This window comes from Littorina saxatilis, linkage group LG1 (genome assembly GCF_037325665.1).
Source record: "Littorina saxatilis isolate snail1 linkage group LG1, US_GU_Lsax_2.0, whole genome shotgun sequence".
Taxonomy (NCBI): Eukaryota; Metazoa; Mollusca; class Gastropoda; order Littorinimorpha; family Littorinidae; genus Littorina; species Littorina saxatilis.
In genome coordinates, this window is record NC_090245.1 from 67256398 (window position 1) to 67278993 (window position 22596).

Sequence of the window (22596 nt, forward strand, 5' to 3'; positions counted from 1 at the left end):
ACAGGAGGTTTACAAAATGATGACATCTTTCACAAAAACAGCAATACTAACCTTATGGGACACACTCACAATACCATTCAACAACAGTTAATGACACTTACAGATCACTTGAATTTCTATTTAGCACGCGTAAACCACACACCAGTTCTCGTGGTTTATTTAACCCTTGAGCCATCGAGGCCACAGGTGATCCACTTTTTTATATGTTTTTTTTATGCATGATCAATTTAGTCGTTTGCGCTTTCAATCATACTCAATATCTGCAGAAGCATGTTATTGTGCACCTCTGAATCTAAAATACAATTCCAGCATAACGTTATAACAAGGGCGCTCATAGCGCCTCAGATCAAATGACTGATAGTGACACAAAACAGAATGGCGGCATCTTCAAAGAAACTGCAACGGTTTGCGGGAAATTCGTCTGCTTTGCAATGGTAACATGCAGCACATTTGATGTGATAGTCGCCCTGTCGCGGAAGTACGTTTGTATGCGCGCAATGATCAATCTACACAGACACATCAACAAACAATATCAAATGGTTGAAATCTGAGTCGACCAGCATTTAGCAACAGGCAAAGTTGTATTGTTTTTGGCAGCCCACTTCCCGTCATCAATTTAAAAGAGCTGCAAGTTGCACAAACCAGCCGACTCATTCACCCGGTTTGCTTGACATGCATCCTTTTAAAACTTCGAACTGTACTGATTTCGTTTTGATGATAAAATCATTCTTCGGTGTTTTAACAAAGTTTGTGTAACAAGCTGTCTATTTATTATTTTGATTTTAAAAGTTAGGTCTAGCGCCCAAACGAGGCTTCCGATTTGTTTTAATGTACTTCCTTTCTGATTGCACGAAATAAATTCTTTGACAATTTCTCACTCTCAACGGAAAGCAGCCAGGATGTTCCCGTTTGGTGAGAGTTCAAATGGAAGTATGTTTGTGCTGTATCTAAAGGCTCCGGGAGCTCAGTGATCAAAAACAGATGGTTTACATGAGGCGGATGGTGGCTTTAAAGGAGAACGATTATAAGTGTGCTTTGTTCGATGCAGTTTTTCACCTTGGCAGTAACACTGAGGGCCCCAAAGGGTTTAAAATCGTGATCATGATTGGCGTTTTTTTGACCTTTCTGTGACCGTGATTGGCGAAATTTCTATTTCTGTGATCGTGATGGGACTTTGCCCGTGATCCGTGATGACAAAAAAATCAAGTCTCGTGATCGTGATCGTCATTTGTGTTCGTGATCGTGATGGGCATTATTGCAAAGCATTTTATTTTCAACGTACATCTTTCACATCTGTATCACTCTATGATCCTCTATTCGTCAAGGTGTTTGTGATCGTGAAAACAAAAATCAAGGTAACTGTGATCGTGAAAGCTAAAATGTTCCTTCCCGTGATCGTGATGATACCCCCCCCCCCCCCCCCTCTTTGGGGCCCTCAACACTCCGTGTTTGTATTCGTTGTGGGTTGGTTGGGTTGGTGTGTTGGATGGGTGGTCAGAGAATTTGTCGGTTGTCAGCACCGCTTCTTAAAGGAGGTATGCTATATGTTTGCTTTGCCACCTCGTCAGTAACACTCCGAGTTTTTATTGTTATTTGGCAGGTAGGCTGAATAGTGAGTTACATGTAAGATCTATGTTTGCAGTGTTCGAATCCGGTTCGCTATTTTGGCAGCTACACTTATTTTTCGTAGTAGGTTAATTGTTTTTTTGGGTTGAGTGGTTACTGAGTAGGTTGTTTGGTGGTCGGGAATACTTGTCGGTTTTTTGGTTGTCTTGTATCTTAAGCGGTTTGCATGGTATTACCCCCCCCCACCCCCACCCCCCCACTCCCCTGTTGCTTGCCAACGGATAAGATACAACCAGTTTTCCGTTATTTCCCAGGCCTGGGCACAGTACAAAGTATAGGTCACGTGGACTTTTGGCCCAATGGAGGACACGACATGCCCGGATGCTCAGACAAGATCGTGACGGAAGATTCGGAAGACATCTCAGGTAGGACATTATCCAGATGATAATATGTCACAAATGGAATAATAAAAATAAAATACGTGACCAGCAATACTTAATGGGTAATCGACAAACACCGAAAGGGTTCTTCACGTCAAAGGTTTGTGTGTTAATTTCGTCATCTGTATTTATGCTGTTTTAATGTTAAAGTAACGTAGCATTGTAAAAAGATGTCGAGAGCAGTTGTTGAATGCATTATGCGCGAAGTAGTGCGTGCGTGTGTGTGTCCGTGCTTGCGTGCGTGCTTGAAAGTAAATGGTGTTGTTGTCAACTTACGTAATTCTGTGCCTGAATTACTTAATTGTTAGTTTTTCGGTTCGTTTTTTGTGTGCGTTTTTTGTGTGCGTTTTTTTGTTTTGTTTGTTTGTGTGTTGGTTGCTTATAATTGCTTGCTGTAGAAAGTCGGAGTCGGAGAATAAGTTCATACTAAATCTACGGTTTCTCTCCACATTTACTTGATGCATCCTTCCCCCTTCAGACATAGTCGCCAACATCCAATGTAGCCACGAACTGGCCAAACCCTACTTCATCGCCAGTATCAACGACAACGATTTCTTGGCCTACCCCTGCGCCAGCCTGGACGACTACAAGGCTGGACGGTGCACTTCCTGCGGAAGCGGATGTAATCACATGGGATACAAGGCTACGTCATCACCCTCGGGGATGTTTGTTCTTAACACTGGCGCCACCTATCCGTTTAAATTGCGCTAAATGTGACCTCGTTTGCTGGTCCTAGGAAATTGAAAGCAATGTTGTTATTATTTTGGAATAAACACGTATGTTCTGAAAATGTATAACAAGTGTTCAAACCTGGCGGAACCAAACGAGTTGTTATTTACCTCCCTTATGCAATGTGCATTTGTGTGATAGGTTCACATTTTCTGCTAGTCTGGACGTTTATTAGTATTGAATTGTGCACCTATTCTCACTGTTTGCTCGAGTGACATGGTGTTGAATGATGCTTTCAGCGTTTGGATTGGGGATACACAGGAAATGGGGTGTTACCTCAGCTGAGCAATTTTGTTCCTCACGCAAACGTCTTTGGAAACAAAAGTTCACTCCGGCTGGTATGCGCTGGTTATTAAAAAATATGTTGTTCACGCGCAGTCACACAATTCTTCAAGTTCAACAACCGCCCCCCACCCCCCACAGACACACACACACACACATACGCACGCACGTACGCACGCACACACACGCATACACACACCCAAACTCACACACACACACACACACACACACACACACACACACACACACACACACACACACACGCACACACACACGCACCACAATATAAAAAACAAAACTCGCTCAGTTGATTTATTTCAGTAATATTCAGTAATACAACAATTAAAGCACTCTATATCGGTTACTTAACTATCCGACGAATTAAACACCGTATTATTTCGGGAACAAGCCCCAACTGGTCTTACCGTTACGTAAAACCACACTTCGACGTCGTCGTGAAAGTGTGTCGTACTTCGTTTTCAGGACAAAACGGATTATTTTTGTATAATGAAGTAGTGTTTATACTTTCGTTCCTGGAAAGAATTATAAAATAATGTTAAAGAATGAATTGTTATTTGTGTTTATATACTATTTCTCATGGAGAATGATATATACCTAGTCTAAAGCACAGAAACATCAAAATCGCCAAGAATCAAGATACGCTAACATTCCACGACGACATTTTTCATCATCATCATCGTCTCATTGGGGTTGATTTGAGGTTAAAAGGGATAGTCTTCGCCCGTGTCAAGAACAAAGAGCCCAGAAGGTGATTCTGTGGCGTGATACCCCATCTTGTTGCATCCGCCTGAACCGCAGGAAGTGCACTGTCCTGCCTCGTAGTCGTCCAAGTTGGCGCAGGGGTTGGCAAGGAACTCGTTGTCGTTAATACTGGCCCTAAAGAAGAGTGGAGCTTTCAGGTGACTGCAGCCTATGTTGTCGGCGATTTCTGGAGAGAAGAGAATCATAAATCAAATCTAAAATAATGAAAGTAAAAGCAGGCAAGAACCCTACAGTATTTTGCCGAGAGCAGAAATAAACCCTGAAATAATGCAGGCCGAAAACAAGTCGCGTGAAGCGATATCAACACATTTGGTCAATCTGTTGGCCTCAAACTAAAACAACAAGTCGCGTAAGGCGAAAATACAATATTTAGTCAAGTAGCTGTCGAACTCACAGAATGAAACTGAACGCAATGCCATTTTTCAGCAAGACCGTATACTCGTAGCATCGTCAGTCCACCGCTCATGGCAAAGGCAGTGAAATTGACAAGAAGAGCGGGGTTGTAGTTGCGCTAAGAAGGATAGCACGCTTTTCTGTACCTCTCTTTGTTTTAACTTTCTGAGCGTGTTTTTAATCCAAACATATCATATCTATATGTTTTTGGAATCAGGAACCGACAAGGAATAAGATGAAAGTATTTTTAAATTGATTTGGACAATTTAATTTTGATAATAATTTTTATATATTTAATTTTCAGAGCTTGTTTTTAATCCGAATATAACATATTTATATATTTTTGGAATTAGCAAATGATGGAGAATAAGATAAACGTAAATCTGGATCGTTTTATAATTTTTTTTTTTTTTTACAATTTTCTGATTTTTAATGACCAAAGTCATTAATTAATTTTTAAGCCACCAAGCTGAAATGCAATACCGAAGTCCGGGCTTCGTCGAAGATTACTTGACCAAAATTTCAACCAATTTGGTTGAAAAATGAGGGCGTGACAGTGCCGCCTCAACTTTCACGAAAAGCCGGATATGACGTCATCAAAGACATTTATCAAAAAAATGAAAAAAACGTTCGGGGATTTCATACCCAGGAACTCTTATGTCAAATTTCATAAAGATCGGTCCAGTAGTTTAGTCTGAATCGCTCTACACACACACACAGACACACGCACACACGCACATACACCACGACCCTCGTTTCGATTCCCCCTCGATGTTAAAATATTTAGTCAAAACTTGACTAAATATAAAAAGCAACACTAACAGCACATCAGTCATCGTCGAAACTAGCAAGGCTTGGCTAGTCGAAACCCGATGACCGAGACGGATTGAGCCGGTTTTGGAGAGACATTCAAACATATGACCTAATTTGTGTAATGTTGTTCTTCTTAAATGTTGTGCACAGGACATTTCTATACATTTGCGGATTCAATGAATGATAAAGTAAACAATGCGGTCAATTTTTTTTCGAATAAAAAAAAAAAGATTGCTTGACAAATTTTAATCTGATAGAAACAGGATGTGATAGTGCCGCCTCAACTTTTGCAAACACAAGCCGAATATGACGTCACCAAAGACATGTGTCAAAAAATGAAGAGAACTAACATAAACAATTTCATATGTCGGGTAGTTTTCTGGGATTCGCTGTACACGAACACACGCAAACACCTATACACCCCCACCCTCAACTCGATTACCATTCAAATATTTAGTCAAACCTTGACTTGATGTATCTAAAACAGGTTTGGCAAGAGTATAAACAGACCCTAAAATAATGCCGCTGAAAACATATTTAAAAAAATGGACCCCGTGACGCAGATAGATTTGTGACCATGATCCTTGTCTGTTCACAATCTGGCACCGATCGAAGGTCGCACCAATTCATAGGTTCAACCTGCAAACTGCGACTTAGTCCGTGTTCCGATCGTCAAATAATGCATAAGAGCTTTTATTTTAAAAGCCTTAATTGTATGATGCTTTCGGGCATACGTTAAACGAAAAAAAAGATTCCACACATATATATATATATATATTTATATATAAAGCATCAGAAATTGTGAAAGAAACAATTAAAAGTCAGCAGAGACTTTCTTCCGAGATTTGTTAAAATCTCTTTGCAGAGAAAGAGAGAGAAATAAGTATCCCTTCAGAGACAGCCTATTGGGAGCATCAGACCCTCCTCAAGGGGGACCGAGATTTACAGAGCAAAGAAATTAGGTTAAAACAAGGGAAATTTAAAAAAGCCTAAAGGGAGGTAACTCTGTACCAGCCTGCAGATCCAGAAATGGATACGCGAACTTCTTCTTCTTCTGCGTTCGACGGTTGTGTCTAGGGTCGTAGTTCCGCTGCTGTCGTGAACTGGAACGTCGCTTTCAGGTCTTCTGACGTTCCCCAGAGCTTGGTCTCCAGTGTAGCTCCTTCTGGCCAGATCTGGTTCCGCAGCAGAGTGAAGTTTGTGCATGTATTCAATACATGTTCTACTGTCTGGTCGGCCGCCCCACAATCGCACAATGCCGACTCTGCTACGCCGATCCTTTTCAGGTGCGCTTTAAAGCCGCAGTGCCCTGTACGCAGCCGGAAGATGGCAGTCTGCTCTGCACGGCTGAGGCGGTGGATGGGGTCTTGGTCTGGCTTGTAGCCTCCGTTTCTTTCTTTGAATGCTGTCTTCCAGCGATGCTTGATGAGGGTTTTGGTCTCTCGGAAGGACAGGCTGGTTTCTGGTTGTTCCTGTCTTCCTGCATCTTTGGCCAGACCATCCGCCTTCTCATTTCCAGCGATGCCGCAGTGCGCTGGAATCCACTGCAGAACTACGGAGGCTTTCTGGGACAAGTCGTTCAGGGACTTCTTCAGCTCTTCCACGAGGTGTTCTGCAGGGGCTGTGAGGACTTGTAGTGCGGACAGGCAGTCAGAGAGGAAGACAACCTTGGGTGGGGTTTCCTCAAGAGAGATGAGGAAGTCTGCAGCTGTATGGAGGGCAACAACTTCTGCTTTGAAGTTGGAGCAGAGAACACCGCATGGTGTGGTCAGTGTCTCTGGGGGTCTTCCTGGAATTTGAATGAAGACGCCACTTCCTCCGTTCTTGGTTGCGCACTCTGCCGAACCATCTGTATAAGCGTGGGTCCACTTGCTGGCTGGGTACCTCCTGTGTATTTCTTCCAGGGCAAGGGAGCGGAGGGCTGCATCACTCTGTTGCTGTTTTCCAGAGATGCCAGGAATGGACATCCTTACATGGAATCTCTGACTCTGGGGAGACCACGGCTTTGGATTGAGCCTCTCGCACTGGTCAGGGCTGGGTTGAAGGATGTCAGCATTCTCCCTCTGCTGTGCTTTCAGCTGATGGTTGGGGCTCTGGCGCTTCAAGCGGTTCTTGGTGAGAGCTTGGAACTTGCTGTGGAGCGGATGGCTCTCGAGTCTCTTGTGCTTCTCTCCTTGTATCAGAAGCTTACAAGTTAGATCTAATTTTGAAAAGGTTAAACAGGAAAAGCGGTCAACTTTTCACTGCTGTTCAACACAGGACTTGGTAAAAATGAAGTTTTCTGCAAGACTTGTTCAATTCCATGGATCGCTTTCACGGTGACCACATTATAAAACATCAGAAATTGTGAAAGAAACAATTGAAAGTCAGCAGAGACTTTCTTCCGAGATTTGTTAAAATCTCTTAGCAGAGAAAGAGAGAGAAATAAGTATCCCTTCACAGACAGCCTATTGGGAGCATCAGACCCTCCTCAAGGGGGACAGAGATTTACAGAGCAAAGTCCCTTTGTGGGGGACGTATCACAAGGTAATCTAGTCCTGAGGAGGACCATTGTTTTTGTACCTAGACCAGACCCGTGTTTCGACACTATTGTATAAAAATATATATTTTTTTATTTTTGTTTAATATTTTTTATTTTTTACTGTGAATGCTTAACTACCTGTGTTTTCGGCAGACTTTTCTTCCACTCAATATATTTGTTGATTTGTCTCGAGAACCCGTCATCAGCATCAATAAAGCAAGATTGGAAGAACAACTTGTAAGCTCTGTAGCCACACGACCAAATAGGTCAGAACAGCGATCATGTCTCACAGCTTCAAAGCCAGAGAGAACCAAGTGTACTCTCGCTTTGACGAGTCCAAAAACAGGAGCCATGTTTGCGCCAGGTATCTGCTTATTTCATGGAAGTGACCGAACAAATTGAATGACTGTATCTGTATCCTTTACGTGTACATTATTCGTGACGTCTTTATATGCATATACAGTGAAGTCCGGATGTAGTGATAGCCCTCGGGACCAAATTTTTTTATCACTACATCCGGACTATCATTACACCAGGACGTCCGGTTATAGTGATATTTTTGTAGATTTTATCACTACATCCGGACGTCCGGTTATAGTGATATTTTTGTAGGTTCTATCACTACATCCGGACGTCGGGTTATAGTGATTTTTTGTAGGTTTTATCACTACATCCGGACGTCCGGTTATAGTGATATTTTTGTAGGTTTTATTACTACATCCGGCCAATCGCTTGTAGTTGTAGTGATATCTTTAAAGCTTTTATTGCTACATGCGGCGGCACATTTGGTAAACTAGCCTCAAGGCAGTAACAAGGTGATTTTGGAACCACTATTGATTTCGTTTTGTGACGTTTCTTCTGTCGTCTTTGTCAGGCTTGCAAATGTCCTGTGTTAACCTACCCCCGTCCTGGCAGTTCAACAGCCGGTGTGTGTGTGTGCGTGCGTGCGTGCGTGCGTGCGTACGTGTGTGTGTGTGTGTTTTAGAGAGAGAGAGAGAGAGAGAGAGAGAGAGAGAGAGAGAGAGAGAGAGAGAGAGAGAGAGAGAGAAGGGCCACTTAGAAATAAGGGTTAAATGAAAAATTGTCAGATCAATTTTCCGCTTCAGGGTAAGCACAGTGCGTGGCTGGCTTTTGCTCGCCACTTTGGTAAAGGGAGATTACTCTCGAACATTATCACTACAGCCGGACTTTAGCTTCCCCGGGACTTGAAAATAGTATCACTACAAGCGGACTATCACTATATCCGGACTGAAAAATATCACTACAACCGGACTAAGTTAACAAAGAACATGAACAACTGGGACCGGGACCCAGAAATTATATTACTACAGCCGGACTATCACTATATGGGTCTATCACTACAGCCGGACTTCACTGTACAGTATATGTCTGCTTGTGCGTCAACTATATTTCCTTTCCACTGTCTCTGTTCTTTCTGTTCAAACCTCTGTCTTATCCTCTTAAACGCATAGACCCAATGAGCAAGCCACTGTGATGTAGCAACTTCACCCGTGTCTGGAAACAGTACAGTCTTCAAGGATGTCATTGCAATGTTGACAAATAAGTGAACAGAAGAAACGAGAAAAAGAGAGGAGGGAGAAAATGTAATCTTTACGCCTTCACGGCAAAGCCATTAGGGGCATGTTACACGGGAAAACCCGGCTTTGTATACACACTAAAAATAAAAATGCAGGGGGGAGGGAGGAGGGATGCAGACTGCTGGCTGCCGGCTGCTAGAGGAGACCTGAAATGGGCTAGGGACCGGGTTGGGTCGTCTTGGGTCAATGCTAAAATGGTTACTTTTATGCTGTTGGCCGAACGGACACCGGGGCTACATATGTTTGAATGCATGTATTCGTGCACAATTTAAATATGTAGTCCGGGTGTCAAAAAAAAGGCAAAATGACAGTGAGATGTGCATTTTTCGGGTCAATGAATGGACGATTTGCAAACGTCACTACGTTCGTGTCAATCCCCAGAACAAGATCAGTAGCAGACCACAGGCGAAACATAATACTATTCTTGTGTTGACGATTTCGCCGATATAATGTATGTGTACGTTGTCAAAACATTTGACCTCGTGACGCAGAGGTATTTGTGACATTGACAGGGGGAATGAATGTCGGCAGAGCCTCTTGTTACGCCATCTTATTCATTCACCCTGGCTCGGCAAGTTATCACGCGATACCATGGATGAACGGAGGTGTAACTTATACGTGTCAATAGTACGTCACAGCGGTAACACATATTACATCAGTAACAGAAAAAAGCTGACAAATATGTTCACAAACACGAACAGGCGAACTCCGGAAATAACTGTCTTTGTTGTATGGGAGTAACAGAGTGAATACCCTTGTTTTTAGTGAGACAAACAATCCACAGGCAAGTCGCTAGCGAGGGATGTGTCGGAAACACGTGGACACACGCAACTCTTCCACAACCTCCACAGACCCGACAGAGTTATTTCCGAACATCGTATATGAACATACTTACTGGCAAGGTTCAAACCAATTCTTTTGGGGCAGCCTGGCTGGTCCTTCCCGCCGTTGGGAAAGAAGTCGACATGGCCAGTGATTTTCACAGTTCCCAGGCCTGCAATGAGTTGCTGGTATCATTAGTCGTCTTTGAACGAGACTGTACATTAGGGCGTCACCAGCCATAATTATAGTTACCGTTTCCAGATCAGCAACGAATGGTCAAGACAACTCTGCACAGATAGGAGTAAGAATGTCGATGCACGAGCAATTTGTTTTATTGTATGTTTTTCTTGTACTTTTATGAAAAAAAATGTCTTTGATGCATTCACAATGCATTATGTTTTCAATGTCGATTGTGTTTAGATCATTGCGCGTTTTATGGTTACTTATGTTTTCGTCTTTTCTAAATGTTGTACATTTTTGTTCCTGTCCTATTGTGCGCAGCTTGTGAAGCGGCAGATGTTTTCATTCAACAATGCATATTAGCAACTATGCAACATCGCGTTTTGAAATCATATTTGGTTTGTTCAATATTTGCACGGGCAAATTGTTCTATTTTAGATTTGTTGTTGCACTTTTGTTAACATGTGTTTGATGCTTTGACATTGTGTATGCATACTCGTGCACGTTCACAATGCTTGTTAACGGAAGATTCATATATATATATGGTTAACCATGTTTGCTATAATGGGTGTATATATATACTCAACAACAACACAATCGATTTTCAGAATGTGTCAAGGTGGATGCTTTTATTTCATGTGAAATCGAGGGAAGGTCTAGGTTGGTGTACATGATCGCTAACACGGGAAGCAATGCATGTGTACCATAATTAAACTAATATGTATTTTCAAATACTTTATATATTTTAGATTTAATTGATACATTTTAATATAATTTATACATGTTAATGTAATTGATACATTTTAATACAATTGATACATGTAAATATAATTGTAAGCATATATGATACATTTTTTAACACAACAACGAAGTGACTGTGGTGAGATAAACAAAATTAAAAAACAAAAGATATCTGTACTCACCGATACAAGAACAGCACAAGACGGTACGAATGTTCGCTTATGAAAGCTTCCCTTGTCAGTTTGTGTTTCCCCTCCATTTTCTTTCCAAACCTTGTTCGTCCCGTGTTGCGTCTGCTCTTTGTTGCCTTTTGTGCTTTGTTCCTGATGAAGCTTTCATAAGCGAAAATTCGTACCGTCTTGTGCTGTTCTTGTATCGGTGAGTACGGATATCTTTTGTTTTTTTTTAACAATTTCTTAAGACATGTTCTGCCATGACGTACCTCCTTCATGGAGCGGTTCACCGTCCGTGTGCATGACGTCAACAAAAGCTGCGTCACTGGGGTCCAACTTGACGCGGATGTCGGAGTTCTCGAAGAGTGGAGCGGCTGGGTCCAGGCCTTGTGACGAAATGATACAGTCATAACACTCTGAGATACCAGCAGACAATTACAGTGGCAGACACAGAAAAACATCTACGTGACACATACTCATACGCGCACGCTAGCTCGCTCGCACTCACACACACACGCACACACACACACACACACACACACACACACACACACACACACACCACACACACACACACACACACGCCACACACACGCCACACACACACACACACACACATACACACACACACATACACACACACATACAATTGCGAGCTCGCTCGCACACACAGACACACCCACACACAAATACACACGCTCGCTGACTCGTAGGTATGCATGCATGCACGCACGTACGCACACACACACGCAAGCACGCATGCACCCACGCATGCACGCACACACACAGGCACAAACGCACGCACGAAGCACACACTCACGCACACACACACACACACACACACACACACACACACACACACACACACACACACACACATAAATAAATATTTGCATTTGATATAACGAAATGAAAAACTGTCCTTTTGTTAACAGATGTCTTGTCTTGAGCGTAGAAATATAGGGCCCAAATGGTTTAACGAGAACACGTATAACAGGCAGCGTTGATCATGACTCCATTGCTATTGTCTGTGAATCCATACATAACAAAGACCACCTTAGGTCGTAGAGAGAGAGAGAGAGAGAGAGAGAGAGAGAGAGAGAGAGAGAGAGAGAGAGAGGGGGGGAGGGAGAGAGAGGGGGGGTGGGGGGTGGGAGGGAGAGAGACAGAGACAGAGAGCTAGACACAGAGAGACAGACAGACAGACAGACATACAGAGGCAGAGGCAGTGAGAGAGATAGAGACTGACTGACTGACTGACTGACTGACAGAAAAACAGACAGAAGCACCAACAAATAGAGCTACACCTTGATAAATACCACGTCACCAAGACATACCTGAAATGCGTCCGACCTTGTCAGTGGGGAACTTTTCGCCAGCATAGCCAGCAATCTGGGCTCCCAGCGAGTGACCAATGAGGTGGACATTGGCCTTGTTCAGCCCAACCGCAGCCAGTGTCTTGATGAGTGTGGCTATCTGCGCCCCGACCACCCGGGTGTTGGCAGCGGCCTGGGCGTAGTTGGGCCCCTTTGCTCCTTCTGCCCAGTCCACCACGATCACGTTGGGCACCTACAGATTGAGATGAAGGAAACTGTATGTTATTGATACCAGAATTCTTGTTCTTGTTCTTGTTCTTGTTCTCTTTATTCTTGTTCTTCTTGTGCTTGCTCTTTTTGTTCTTGTTCTTGTTGTTTTTGTTCTTGTTCTTGTTCTTGTTCTTGTTCTTGTTCTTCTTGTTCTTGTTCTTCTTGTTCTTCTTGTTCTTCTTCTTGTTCTTGTTCTTCTTGTTCTTCTTCTTCTTCTTCTTCTTCTTCTTCTTCTTCTTCTTCTTCTTCTTCTTCTTCTTCTTCTTCTTCTTCTTTTTCGTCTTCTTCTTCTTCTTCTTCTTCTTTTTCTTTTTCTTTGTCTGCGCATATTGGATAAAACTCCCGGGTACACTTGTTTTTCTTTTTTTTGCACAGATGTGTTTTTACGTATAACGCCACCACTTAAGTAGCCATACGCCGATTCTGAAGGATGCATGCTTAGTTTTGTGTGTACATAACCCATCGAACTCCGTGCGTACTTGGTCTAATGATTACGTGTACAATTGCCTTGAAGAAGAATAAGGCACAAGCAGTATTAATTTGACTGGGCCGGGATTTGAACACTCAACCCTCCGCACAGGAGGCCGTCGTCTTATCCACTAGGCCAGTGCCCCGCGTCTATTGTTACCAATTACTCATGTACAGGCCAGGTTATTGTGCTAACGACTCTGAATCCCTGTACATAGTTCCTGACAATCGGTATCTTCTTGGCTGGATTCCTAGAAAACTCGGTGTCAGAAGCTTCTAACGCAATAAAGATAGGATGAATCCATTTGTTTGAATGTAACACCTTTTTCTTTGCTCAAAACAAGTCGCGTGAAACGATACAAAAACATTTAGTCAAGCTGTCGGCATCAAAGTAACAAATTAACTCACAAAAACAGTCATCGCCCAGTCTATATCAAGATAGTCTCGACTAACCACATCCAAAGACCGAGACGGATGGGTCACGCGTCTTGACTAAATGTAAAAAAGTGAGAGCAAAAAATACTGCACGCCATCATCTGGGACTCATCCCCATTTCTCAGCTTTTCTCCTGTGGCTTTTAGGGTCTTTGCCCGATCAGTAAACACCCCAAATTGCCTGTAGTTAGCTGCTAATTAAAAGCACGATTGAACAGAAGTCACTGATGCGATGCGCTTTGTGATAGCCAAAGAGAGTTTCATGGCGTTCGTATTTTTGAACGAGTTTGTGTTTTCTTCTCCAGGTAAACTGCTTTCATGATCATATTTGTGCAACGAATGATCGTACGTGTGGGGTCCTGATTTGGCATATATGGTCCGTTGGACCCAAAAAGCAACAACTAACTAACTAACTAACTAACGAATGATCGTACCTAAAACGGAGCTGCCAAATGACTATAATGTACACACGAAAATGTGATGGAGAGAGAGAGAGAGAGAGAGAGAGAGAGAGAGAGAGAGAGAGAGAGAGAGAGAGAGAGAGAGAGAGAGAGAGAGAGAGATGATGGAACTTTATTTTTCAAGGATAGAGGTTTAAGGCGACGCCTTTTCTTACAACCGGTCCTTACTTCTAATACAAATATCTAATAAATAAAAGAGAGAGAGAGAGAGAGAGAGAGAGAGAGAGAGAGAGAGAGAGAGAGAGAGAGAGAGAGAGAGAGAAAGAGAGAGAGAGAAAGAGAGAGAGAGAGAGAGAAAGAGAGAGAGAGAGAGAGAGAGAGAGAGAGAGAGAGAGAGAGAGAGAGAGAGAGACAGAGAGAGAGAGAGAGAGAGGCACATTTCAGATTGACGGGTGTAGTAAGAGAGAGAGACACAGACAATTAGAAAGACATAGGAAGAGGAGGAGAGAAAAAAGAAAAACAGACTAAAACAGAGAGACAGAGATAAATTAAAGTGACAGCAAAGAAAGTTTGTTTTGGGGTTAGATTTGAAGGTGTTGGGGCAGACTACTCCAACACAGTTGACTAACCTCTTTAAAAAAAGTACCGTAATTACAGGTGATTACGTGTCCCTTATTGACTAATATTAAAAACCACAAAACGAAACAAAACTAGCCTCTTTCTTCTTACTGGCTGTCACATTTGCATATTTTCAAACAAATCAATGTTCTCTCCCATCACAAAGTTACGTCAACCCTCCCTCATACAATCATATATATAGTCACACAAACGTAAAAAGGGTTAATAGCCCCAACGCACGTCTCAAAATTAGTGCTTTGTTCTTTCTAATGTTACCAGACCTGTGTTAGAAGTTCGGCCACCAGCGGCCCCACCCACTCTCCGTCACTGCTGTCTGTGAACCCATGGATAAGAAAGGCCACCTGAAAAAGCCACGACACACACAATTTGTAATTATTCATGCACTTGCTATATGTGCTCAAAATATTGTCAACATTTTATAAGAAAGCATATATAGTGACCACAATAGCAGGACGTTTAAAGTGGCTACGATTTTCTCATAATCATGTTTTTAATTACATTTGAACATTAGGCATGACATGATGAGCGTCTGATCGAGTCATAGACAATGGAGCAAAATTAAACTCTTGTATTTGACTGATATGTTAAATATCTGCAAAGACGCAAGGGAGTGTTATTCCCATGCGATCGTGTATGAGTGTGTCTTCAAATACTGCACATGTACAAAACACAGCAATGTGTTAAACTACAAGAACTAGAACAAGAACGCAAGTAAGAGCACACACAAGAACAGATAATAGTCCGTGCTGTTACTTGCGCCTTTATCCAGGATTGCCAGTTTAAACTGTCCAGTCATGAAACATAAGAACGGTCACAAGAAGGGCATAAAAGCACGCATGTATCACAATAATACATTTAGCCAAAACGTTTTTGCAACAAGTTTCGTACCCCCAATACAGCGTTCATCCCCACCAGGCTATCTGGCGCACTTTTTGGATCAAAGATTTCTTGTTCAAGGGTCACGTGACAGCCGCTCAAATAAGGGTACCCCCAAATGGCAAAAACGTAAGGTACAATTTCAAAATTCAACGAAAATGTAGGATAGGCACAACGTGGACACTTTTAAATGCGACGAGAACGTCAAGTCAATAATCTATCCAGAACATGTTGTTTTGTTTAGCAATGTTGCGTAGTTACTGTGTTGTGGCATTTCTACTGATGCAGGTGCACACTTGATAACATGTTCAATCGTTCTACATGTGTGTGTTTATGCAATAATGACGTGTTGTTATTGTGAGGTAGGCCTAAAGATTAATTTGTGTTTTGTGAAGACAGACTTTAAAGTATTAATTTGTTTGGTTCTTGTTTTGATCGCATGACCGGTCGAAAAGGGGAAGTGTTTGCGTCATTTTTGATGGAAAAGCAAGAAAACAGCACAGTCTGTCCTGCCAAAATACCTTGCCGTTGGCATTGAAGTTGGAAGAGGTTACGGAGTTCTTGTCCTGTGCTCCCAGGATTTGTGCCGATGTCGGGTTAGAGTTGGTGAAAAGCTTGAAGTGAATGTTCTGGTCTGTGGGCGACTTAGGGTAATGGAGCAACGTGTTGGTGTAAGGTGATTTCAGATCATAACAGCGGTACTCGGGTAGCATCTCATTGTAACACTTTTTGCTAAGCCACCAGGCTGAGAAAAAGATGGTGAAGCAAATCTGAATGATTATGACGCTACTGAATATGACATGTTGGTGATGCTGTGCCAGAACCTGCCTCCGTAACATGGGACACTCGAGACAACAAACACATTCACATTGTTCTTTCTTAATGTTGCAGCTTGAAAGAGTATGCTATTCTCTATGTATTTCAGATTTTAGGCAGATAAGTGAAAGCATGGCTTATGAGAAATAAACAAACACAGACAACTGGCAACTGGCAAAAGGCAACTGATTGGTGTTCCATTGAGAAAATTACGATCGTAACCGTTTGACAGGAAAAATGTAGCTAACTTGCTTTGACAAAGAAACCGGATGGTTAAAGATTATTGTTTGGTAAATAAAGTTCAAAGAAGGCAGTTTGTAGCTCCCATTCGCATCAATGTTAACCACAGTCCCCCCCCCCCCCCCCCCCCCCGGGAAATTGGACACGGTGTGTAACGATCACGACACATCGATTTCCAAGCCGTTTGCGTGCCAACAACTTCTATTTTTGTATTTGTTTGTTGAGAGGTTTCCAGATTAAATCTCCCTTTACAAGCACACACACGAAATTAGGGGCTAGTTGATGAAAAACATGTTACTCGGAGAAGTATCCCGTTCCGTCCAAAGTGTCCCACTTCCAAAACACAACTTCAATCCGACAAGGTTGTGATGGTTTTTCTTTTTATATGCGTACGTAATTCACTTCATACAACATATTACTGTAATTATTATCACGCTGATGTGTTTTTCTTGAAAAAACAATTGTTAGTTGTGAGACACATAGATAGGCAAAGAAAGTGTTGATCAAACAGGAGCCAGATCTGGGCGGAGGCGACCACGGTGCAAGGGAAGCTCTATGGCAGTCTGGACGACCTACAGCGCACGGCAACATTTGCGCGGAGAACCGGCGTTTCCATCTGAGTGATCGACAAGAAGAAGAATAAGAAACTGAAGTGGTTATACTCTGACCACGTTCTGGCACAGCATCAATTTACAGCTTTCAAAAATGAGACTGTGCAAAAATGTCAGTTCAGTGCCCGCATGATGAATTCTTTAATACACAGACCTACATTGAGACATACTACCCCCCCCACACACACACACACACATGCACTATAACGTAGGCCTACACACGCACGTATTACACACCTACGCTGGCACGTCCATATACTCAGTAAAACAAGCACGATTCTGAAATTCCTGTTCTCGCTAAAGAAATATTCAACAACCGTAGGGCTGCAGTATTTTACTGCATGAATCAAAGAAAAGAAAAGTACAACGCAGCATAGACACGAACAAGACAGCAAAAAACGCATAAAGGACACACAAACAACCACACATGCAAGGTTGCAATATTTTGATCATATCTCGGGCCCTCGGGGGGCAAAGACAAACTAGCTACAAATCACAATACATACCATAATCATTCCAAACAATCAAACACAAATAAATCGTTCACCACTCACCATCGCAGAAAAGGGAATGACTTAAACCGAAAGCGACAAACACACGTAGAAACATGTTGACACAGAGTCTCAGCTTCTAAGGTAAGTTGATCGGCTTTAAGAATTAAATGTCAGAGTCCCTGGATCTATCGTACAAGGGAAACAGCAAAGCAGGATCTTTGGAAGATGGCTCCTTGGTCCAATGTGCCAGCAGTTTTTCGGTGAAGCTGTGCCGTTTGCAGACAAGCTATTTATTGGCGTTTTTGATCATGAAGACAAGCTGTTGCTGTGTTTAATGAATCATATCAGTTACTGATAAGTTTATTTGAAACAACATGAATTCACTAATGAAGAAACGGAGAGCAAAAACGGCTTGAATGGAGAGCGTGGGTTGGTTTTGGGAGGATGGGGTGGTGTTTTGTGCAAAAGGGCCAGTCACGATATCAAACTAAACTTCGCCAAAACATTAATACAACACATTTCGCACCCAAATAAAAGCATTCATTCTCCTGTCATTTCATTCAGATTGTATATGCCAGTTAAGGCCGATCACTTGTCTATCTGGATCATCTTTTGAATTAAAGATTTCTTTTACAGGGATCACGTGACCCCCACTCAAATAAGGGTACCATCAAAATCGACTGGACAAAAACGGAAGGGTCCAATTAAAAATCGACAACAACACTCACAATAGGCAACACTTTGCAACGTTTACATGCGAGAATGAAGCCAAATTAATGATCTCCCCCGAACAGGTTGTTTTGTTTAGCTAGCTTGCGTATTTTGTGTGCTATGCTATTCCTACTAATCCAGGTGTCGATCGCATGAGCGGTCAAAAACGGGACTTTGTTCGTCAATTTTGAGTGTTATCACGACAAAAAGCGCTGTATTTCAGCAATAAAATGGTGGATTGCTTTGAATATTTTAAAATATTTTACCAACATAGTCGACGTAGTGCAATACAAATGTTGAATCGTTACAAGTAAGTGTTCAGATGTGACGTAATGTTTCGGAAAACAGCTTTCAAACTCCTCATAGGATTGTTTACTTGTGTCCCAAAAATCATGAATTTGCATGTCTTCTATAAATGATTGATACAGATACTGTCGAAGTTTCATTTGCGTGTATTCGCTGGCGTACATTTGCTAGTCATGTAAACACATAAGAAAACAATGTAACGTTCACTCTGCTTAGCACTCACAGCGATAATCGCTGCCTGCCTCTCAAAACGTGACATGCTGCGGTCACGCTTAGGTGGGCATCGCTGTGACACCAGAATCATCCCTAAAATATCAAACGTTTGTACAGACCTAGCGAATTTGCGTCAGTGCTTATACGCATTTAAAACTTTCGCAGAGTTTGTATCAATCATATGTCTAAAGACATGCGTAGTCATGATTGTTGTGGATACAAGTGAACAATTCTATGACGAGTGTAAACACTTTTTCGAAACATTGTATAACATCTGAACAAGTACGTGTAAGTTGTAACACTCCAAAATTTAATTAGAAGTACGTCTAGTATGGTGTTAAAATATTCTGAAATTGTCAAAGCAATCCACCAAGCCATTGCTGAAATACAGTGCTTTGTGTCATGATACTCCTAGATCCTCAACATTGACGAAAAAAGTCCCGTTTTTGACCGCACATGCGATCGACACCTGCATTAGTTGGAATAGCATATCACACGCGATACGCAAGCTGAGCTAACAAAACAACCTGTTCGGGATATAACTAATTTGGCCTACTTCTCGCATGTAACAATTGAAAATTATTGCCCATTGTTATGTTTTGTCGATTTTTCATTGGACCCTTCCGTGTTTGTCCAGTCGGTGTTGAGGGTACCCTTATTTAAGCGGCGGTCACCTGATACCTGTAAAAGAAATCCTTCATCCGAAAGATGAACCTGATAGTCAAGTAAACGGCCTTAACTGGCATATATACAAATTGAATGAAATGACAGGGAATTAATACTTTTATTTGGGAACGAAATGTGTTGCAATATTTGTTTGGAGAAGTTGACTTCAAATGGGTTTGCAGCCGTCCTAACAACCATACTTATGCTGCCACGTGAGCTTGACAGTCTCATTAGTTTCAGGGTAGGTAGTGTTTTTTGACTATTTAAAGGGTACTAGGCCAATCACCAGCCAGCAGGTGTGTGTGTGTGTGTGTTGTTGGTTGTTGTTGTTTTTGTTGGGGGGGGGGGGGGGGGGAGTTATTGTCTGTCTGTCAAATGACACAGAAAATGGAGGAGGATTTGTTTAATATGTTGTAATGAATCTTCTGTAACAACGTTCATGACATTTAAATGTTGGCTGACTAAGGAGCACTAGCACCCCGTGCGAACAGGTCGGCTCACCATCTCAGATCTGACCATTGAATAAGACCATTCCTCCACCTGGACACATATCAACACTCAACAGCCTGGGTGATATTTGTGCACAGTGGGGATGTGTGGTGAATTCACTGTGTACTGGCCACTAGCGGGTTTTAAATGGATTATGTGATCAACAACAAAACTAATCACATCAGCAAGCAGCTGATTTTTGGCATGGGACCAAGTGGCGGGACGGACTTATCCCACGTAAAAGTGTGGCCAGATCTGAGACGGTGAGCCTAACAATTCGCAAACAAAGCAGTATACCTTTGAGAATGATAGCATTTTTGGAAAATACTTAATACGTGGCAATTGGCATTGTTCAGTTTTCCACAAATGTGCGCGAAAATGGCAAAATAACAGATAGTTGTCCTTCACTGTCGGTGTCACAATTAGCCCAAGCCTGCTTTTCGTGCTACTTTAATGCAAGTTCACATCTATGCTTTTTCGTGTTTTTGTTTTCATTTATTTCTTTTGGTTTTCTATTTCGAATGTGTGTGTAGGAGCACACACGATCCTAAACTTTAAGTTCCAATACAAAGTAACAGAGAGCGACCACTTGCACAGCCTGCAACACCCTGTGTACCCTTGTTATATCAGCTGCTATTCTAAACAGAAGGATAAATCAAATTGCTACAAAGTAAATTGAAAAATAAATTCAGTTTAGCGAGTATGTTCCTGCGTTGTAAGCTTTTCTGATATCGTATCTGCACAATCTAATACAAGTGTCACTTAAAACGTAAATTAGCAAAGGACAATGGATTGAATCAATTTGACATTCAGGAAAGAGGATACGATACGCAGGAAGCAAATACGTCGCTCAGAGCGATGTCACAATACATTTAGCCAATATGTCAGCTTTCAGAATAACACGCACTGCATTTTATTTTTAATAATAATGGACATTTGATATAGATCATAATCATACATATGCTCAATGCGCTTTACATATTAATTTCTGCCGTGTGAGATGGAATGTTTTGCACAATATATCACGCATTCACATCGGCCAGCAAACCTCAAGCCTATTAGGGCGAGCATTCACTTTTTACGGCCTTTATTCCAAGTCACACGGGTATTTTGGTGGACATTTTTATCTATGCCTATACAATTTTACCAGTACTACTTACACATTGCCGTGGTAACACAATCCAAATGAATCAAATATGTTATATTCTTTGTCCATTCTATTGTCTTTTCCTGTCTCCATTATACCTTTGTTTTTTTGTCAAATATGTATAGTTTATAAATATCGCCAGAGGCTCGTGAGTCCCTTGATATTCATCCGCTGGGTCTTGACTGAAATACAAGCCATATAAAAAACAAGTCGCGTAAGGCGAAAATACAATATTTAGTCAAGTAGCTGTCGAACTCACAGAATGAAACGCAATGCCATTTTACTCGTAGCATCGTCAGGCCACCGCTCATGGCAAAGGCAGTGAAATTGACAAGAAGAGCGGGGTAGTAGTTGCGCTAAGAAGGATAGCACGCTTTTCTGTACCTCTCTTTGTTTTAACTTTCTGAGCGTGTTTTTAATCCAAACATATCATATCTATATGTTTTTGGAATCAGGAACCGACAAGGAATAAGATGAAAGTGTTTTTAAATTGATTTGGACAATTTAATTTTGATAATAATTTTTATATATTTTATTCAAATACATGTACATTTCCAATTCGGTTTGAAACTACGTTACTGGGCAGCGCTCTACGTTTACTTTCATAATATGTCCTGACGTCAACCCGGCCCGAGGACTGCTGCACCTGCGGTGTTGGTCAGAACCTGAGCACCTTCAAATCTCAAAGACGCATTCGTGAAGTGTAATGACACTCGGCTGTGTGATCCTAGCTTTCCCATAGAAACCAGGCCGTAGCCCAAAAAACCCACATGGCTTTGATGGGATTCGAACCCACGACCTCCCGGCCTGCAACCCGCGCTAACCACTGCGCTACGGGGGTCGGTATTCATTACTTTAAACGTTAGTTTGAACACACTGTTACATATTGTGATCCGAGAAAGTGTGCAAAATGTGTCATAAAATGTATAGTATACACGCAAAGCAAAACAAAAACTGCTTCATGGTGTGAACGAATAATGACAGCCAACATCACGTACAAAACAACTGTGCAGAATGTCCCACAGTTTTTATTACCAACACCGCTTTTCATCCGCACGTTTTAATATCATCACACCACTTATGTTTCACATATTTCGCACAACATACGCTCAATATTGGAATATACACTCATTTATCATAAGCCGTCGTATAACGCACAGACGCGCGTACATATTTAATAAACATAAACCCACTTTTTAAATATCCCAAAACAAAAAGACATAACGCTCTTATGAAGAAAAAACATCAAGACTGGCTAGGTACTGAAATGTTTTAATTTCAAACAAAATTGGTCCAAATGGTTATTTGTCCTGTGAAGATGTTAAAGGATAATATCCCAATGTTTATGTTAATTATATTTTTCTTGAAGGTGTTGTTCATGCGGTTAAACGCTATCAACAAGCTCTACCGGTTTTTTTTTTAAATAGAACTTAATTTGAGTGAATGTTTGGGCAGTGG

General features: G+C 41.8%; 2 protein-coding genes across 2 annotated transcripts in view; one reads left to right on the forward strand and one right to left on the reverse strand.

The window, feature by feature from the left end:
• LOC138976764 (pancreatic lipase-related protein 2-like) overlaps window positions 1-2803 on the forward strand; it is an 8480-nt gene extending 5677 nt beyond the window's left edge. Inside the window, exons 6-7 of the mRNA XM_070349654.1 lie at window positions 1881-1991; window positions 2485-2803. Coding sequence (XP_070205755.1) covers window positions 1881-1991; window positions 2485-2717 — 344 coding nt within the window. The 3' untranslated portion in view covers window positions 2718-2803. The remainder of the gene's footprint in view (window positions 1-1880; window positions 1992-2484) is intronic.
• A 512-nt stretch (window positions 2804-3315) lies between these two features.
• LOC138976774 (pancreatic lipase-related protein 2-like) overlaps window positions 3316-22596 on the reverse strand; it is a gene marked incomplete in the record, with an annotated part of 49643 nt that continues 30362 nt past the window's right edge. The window contains 6 exon segments of the mRNA XM_070349665.1: window positions 3316-3966; window positions 10021-10119; window positions 11311-11427; window positions 12379-12610; window positions 14830-14910; window positions 15967-16190. Of these exon segments, the coding sequence (XP_070205766.1) occupies window positions 3740-3966; window positions 10021-10119; window positions 11311-11427; window positions 12379-12610; window positions 14830-14910; window positions 15967-16190 (980 nt within the window).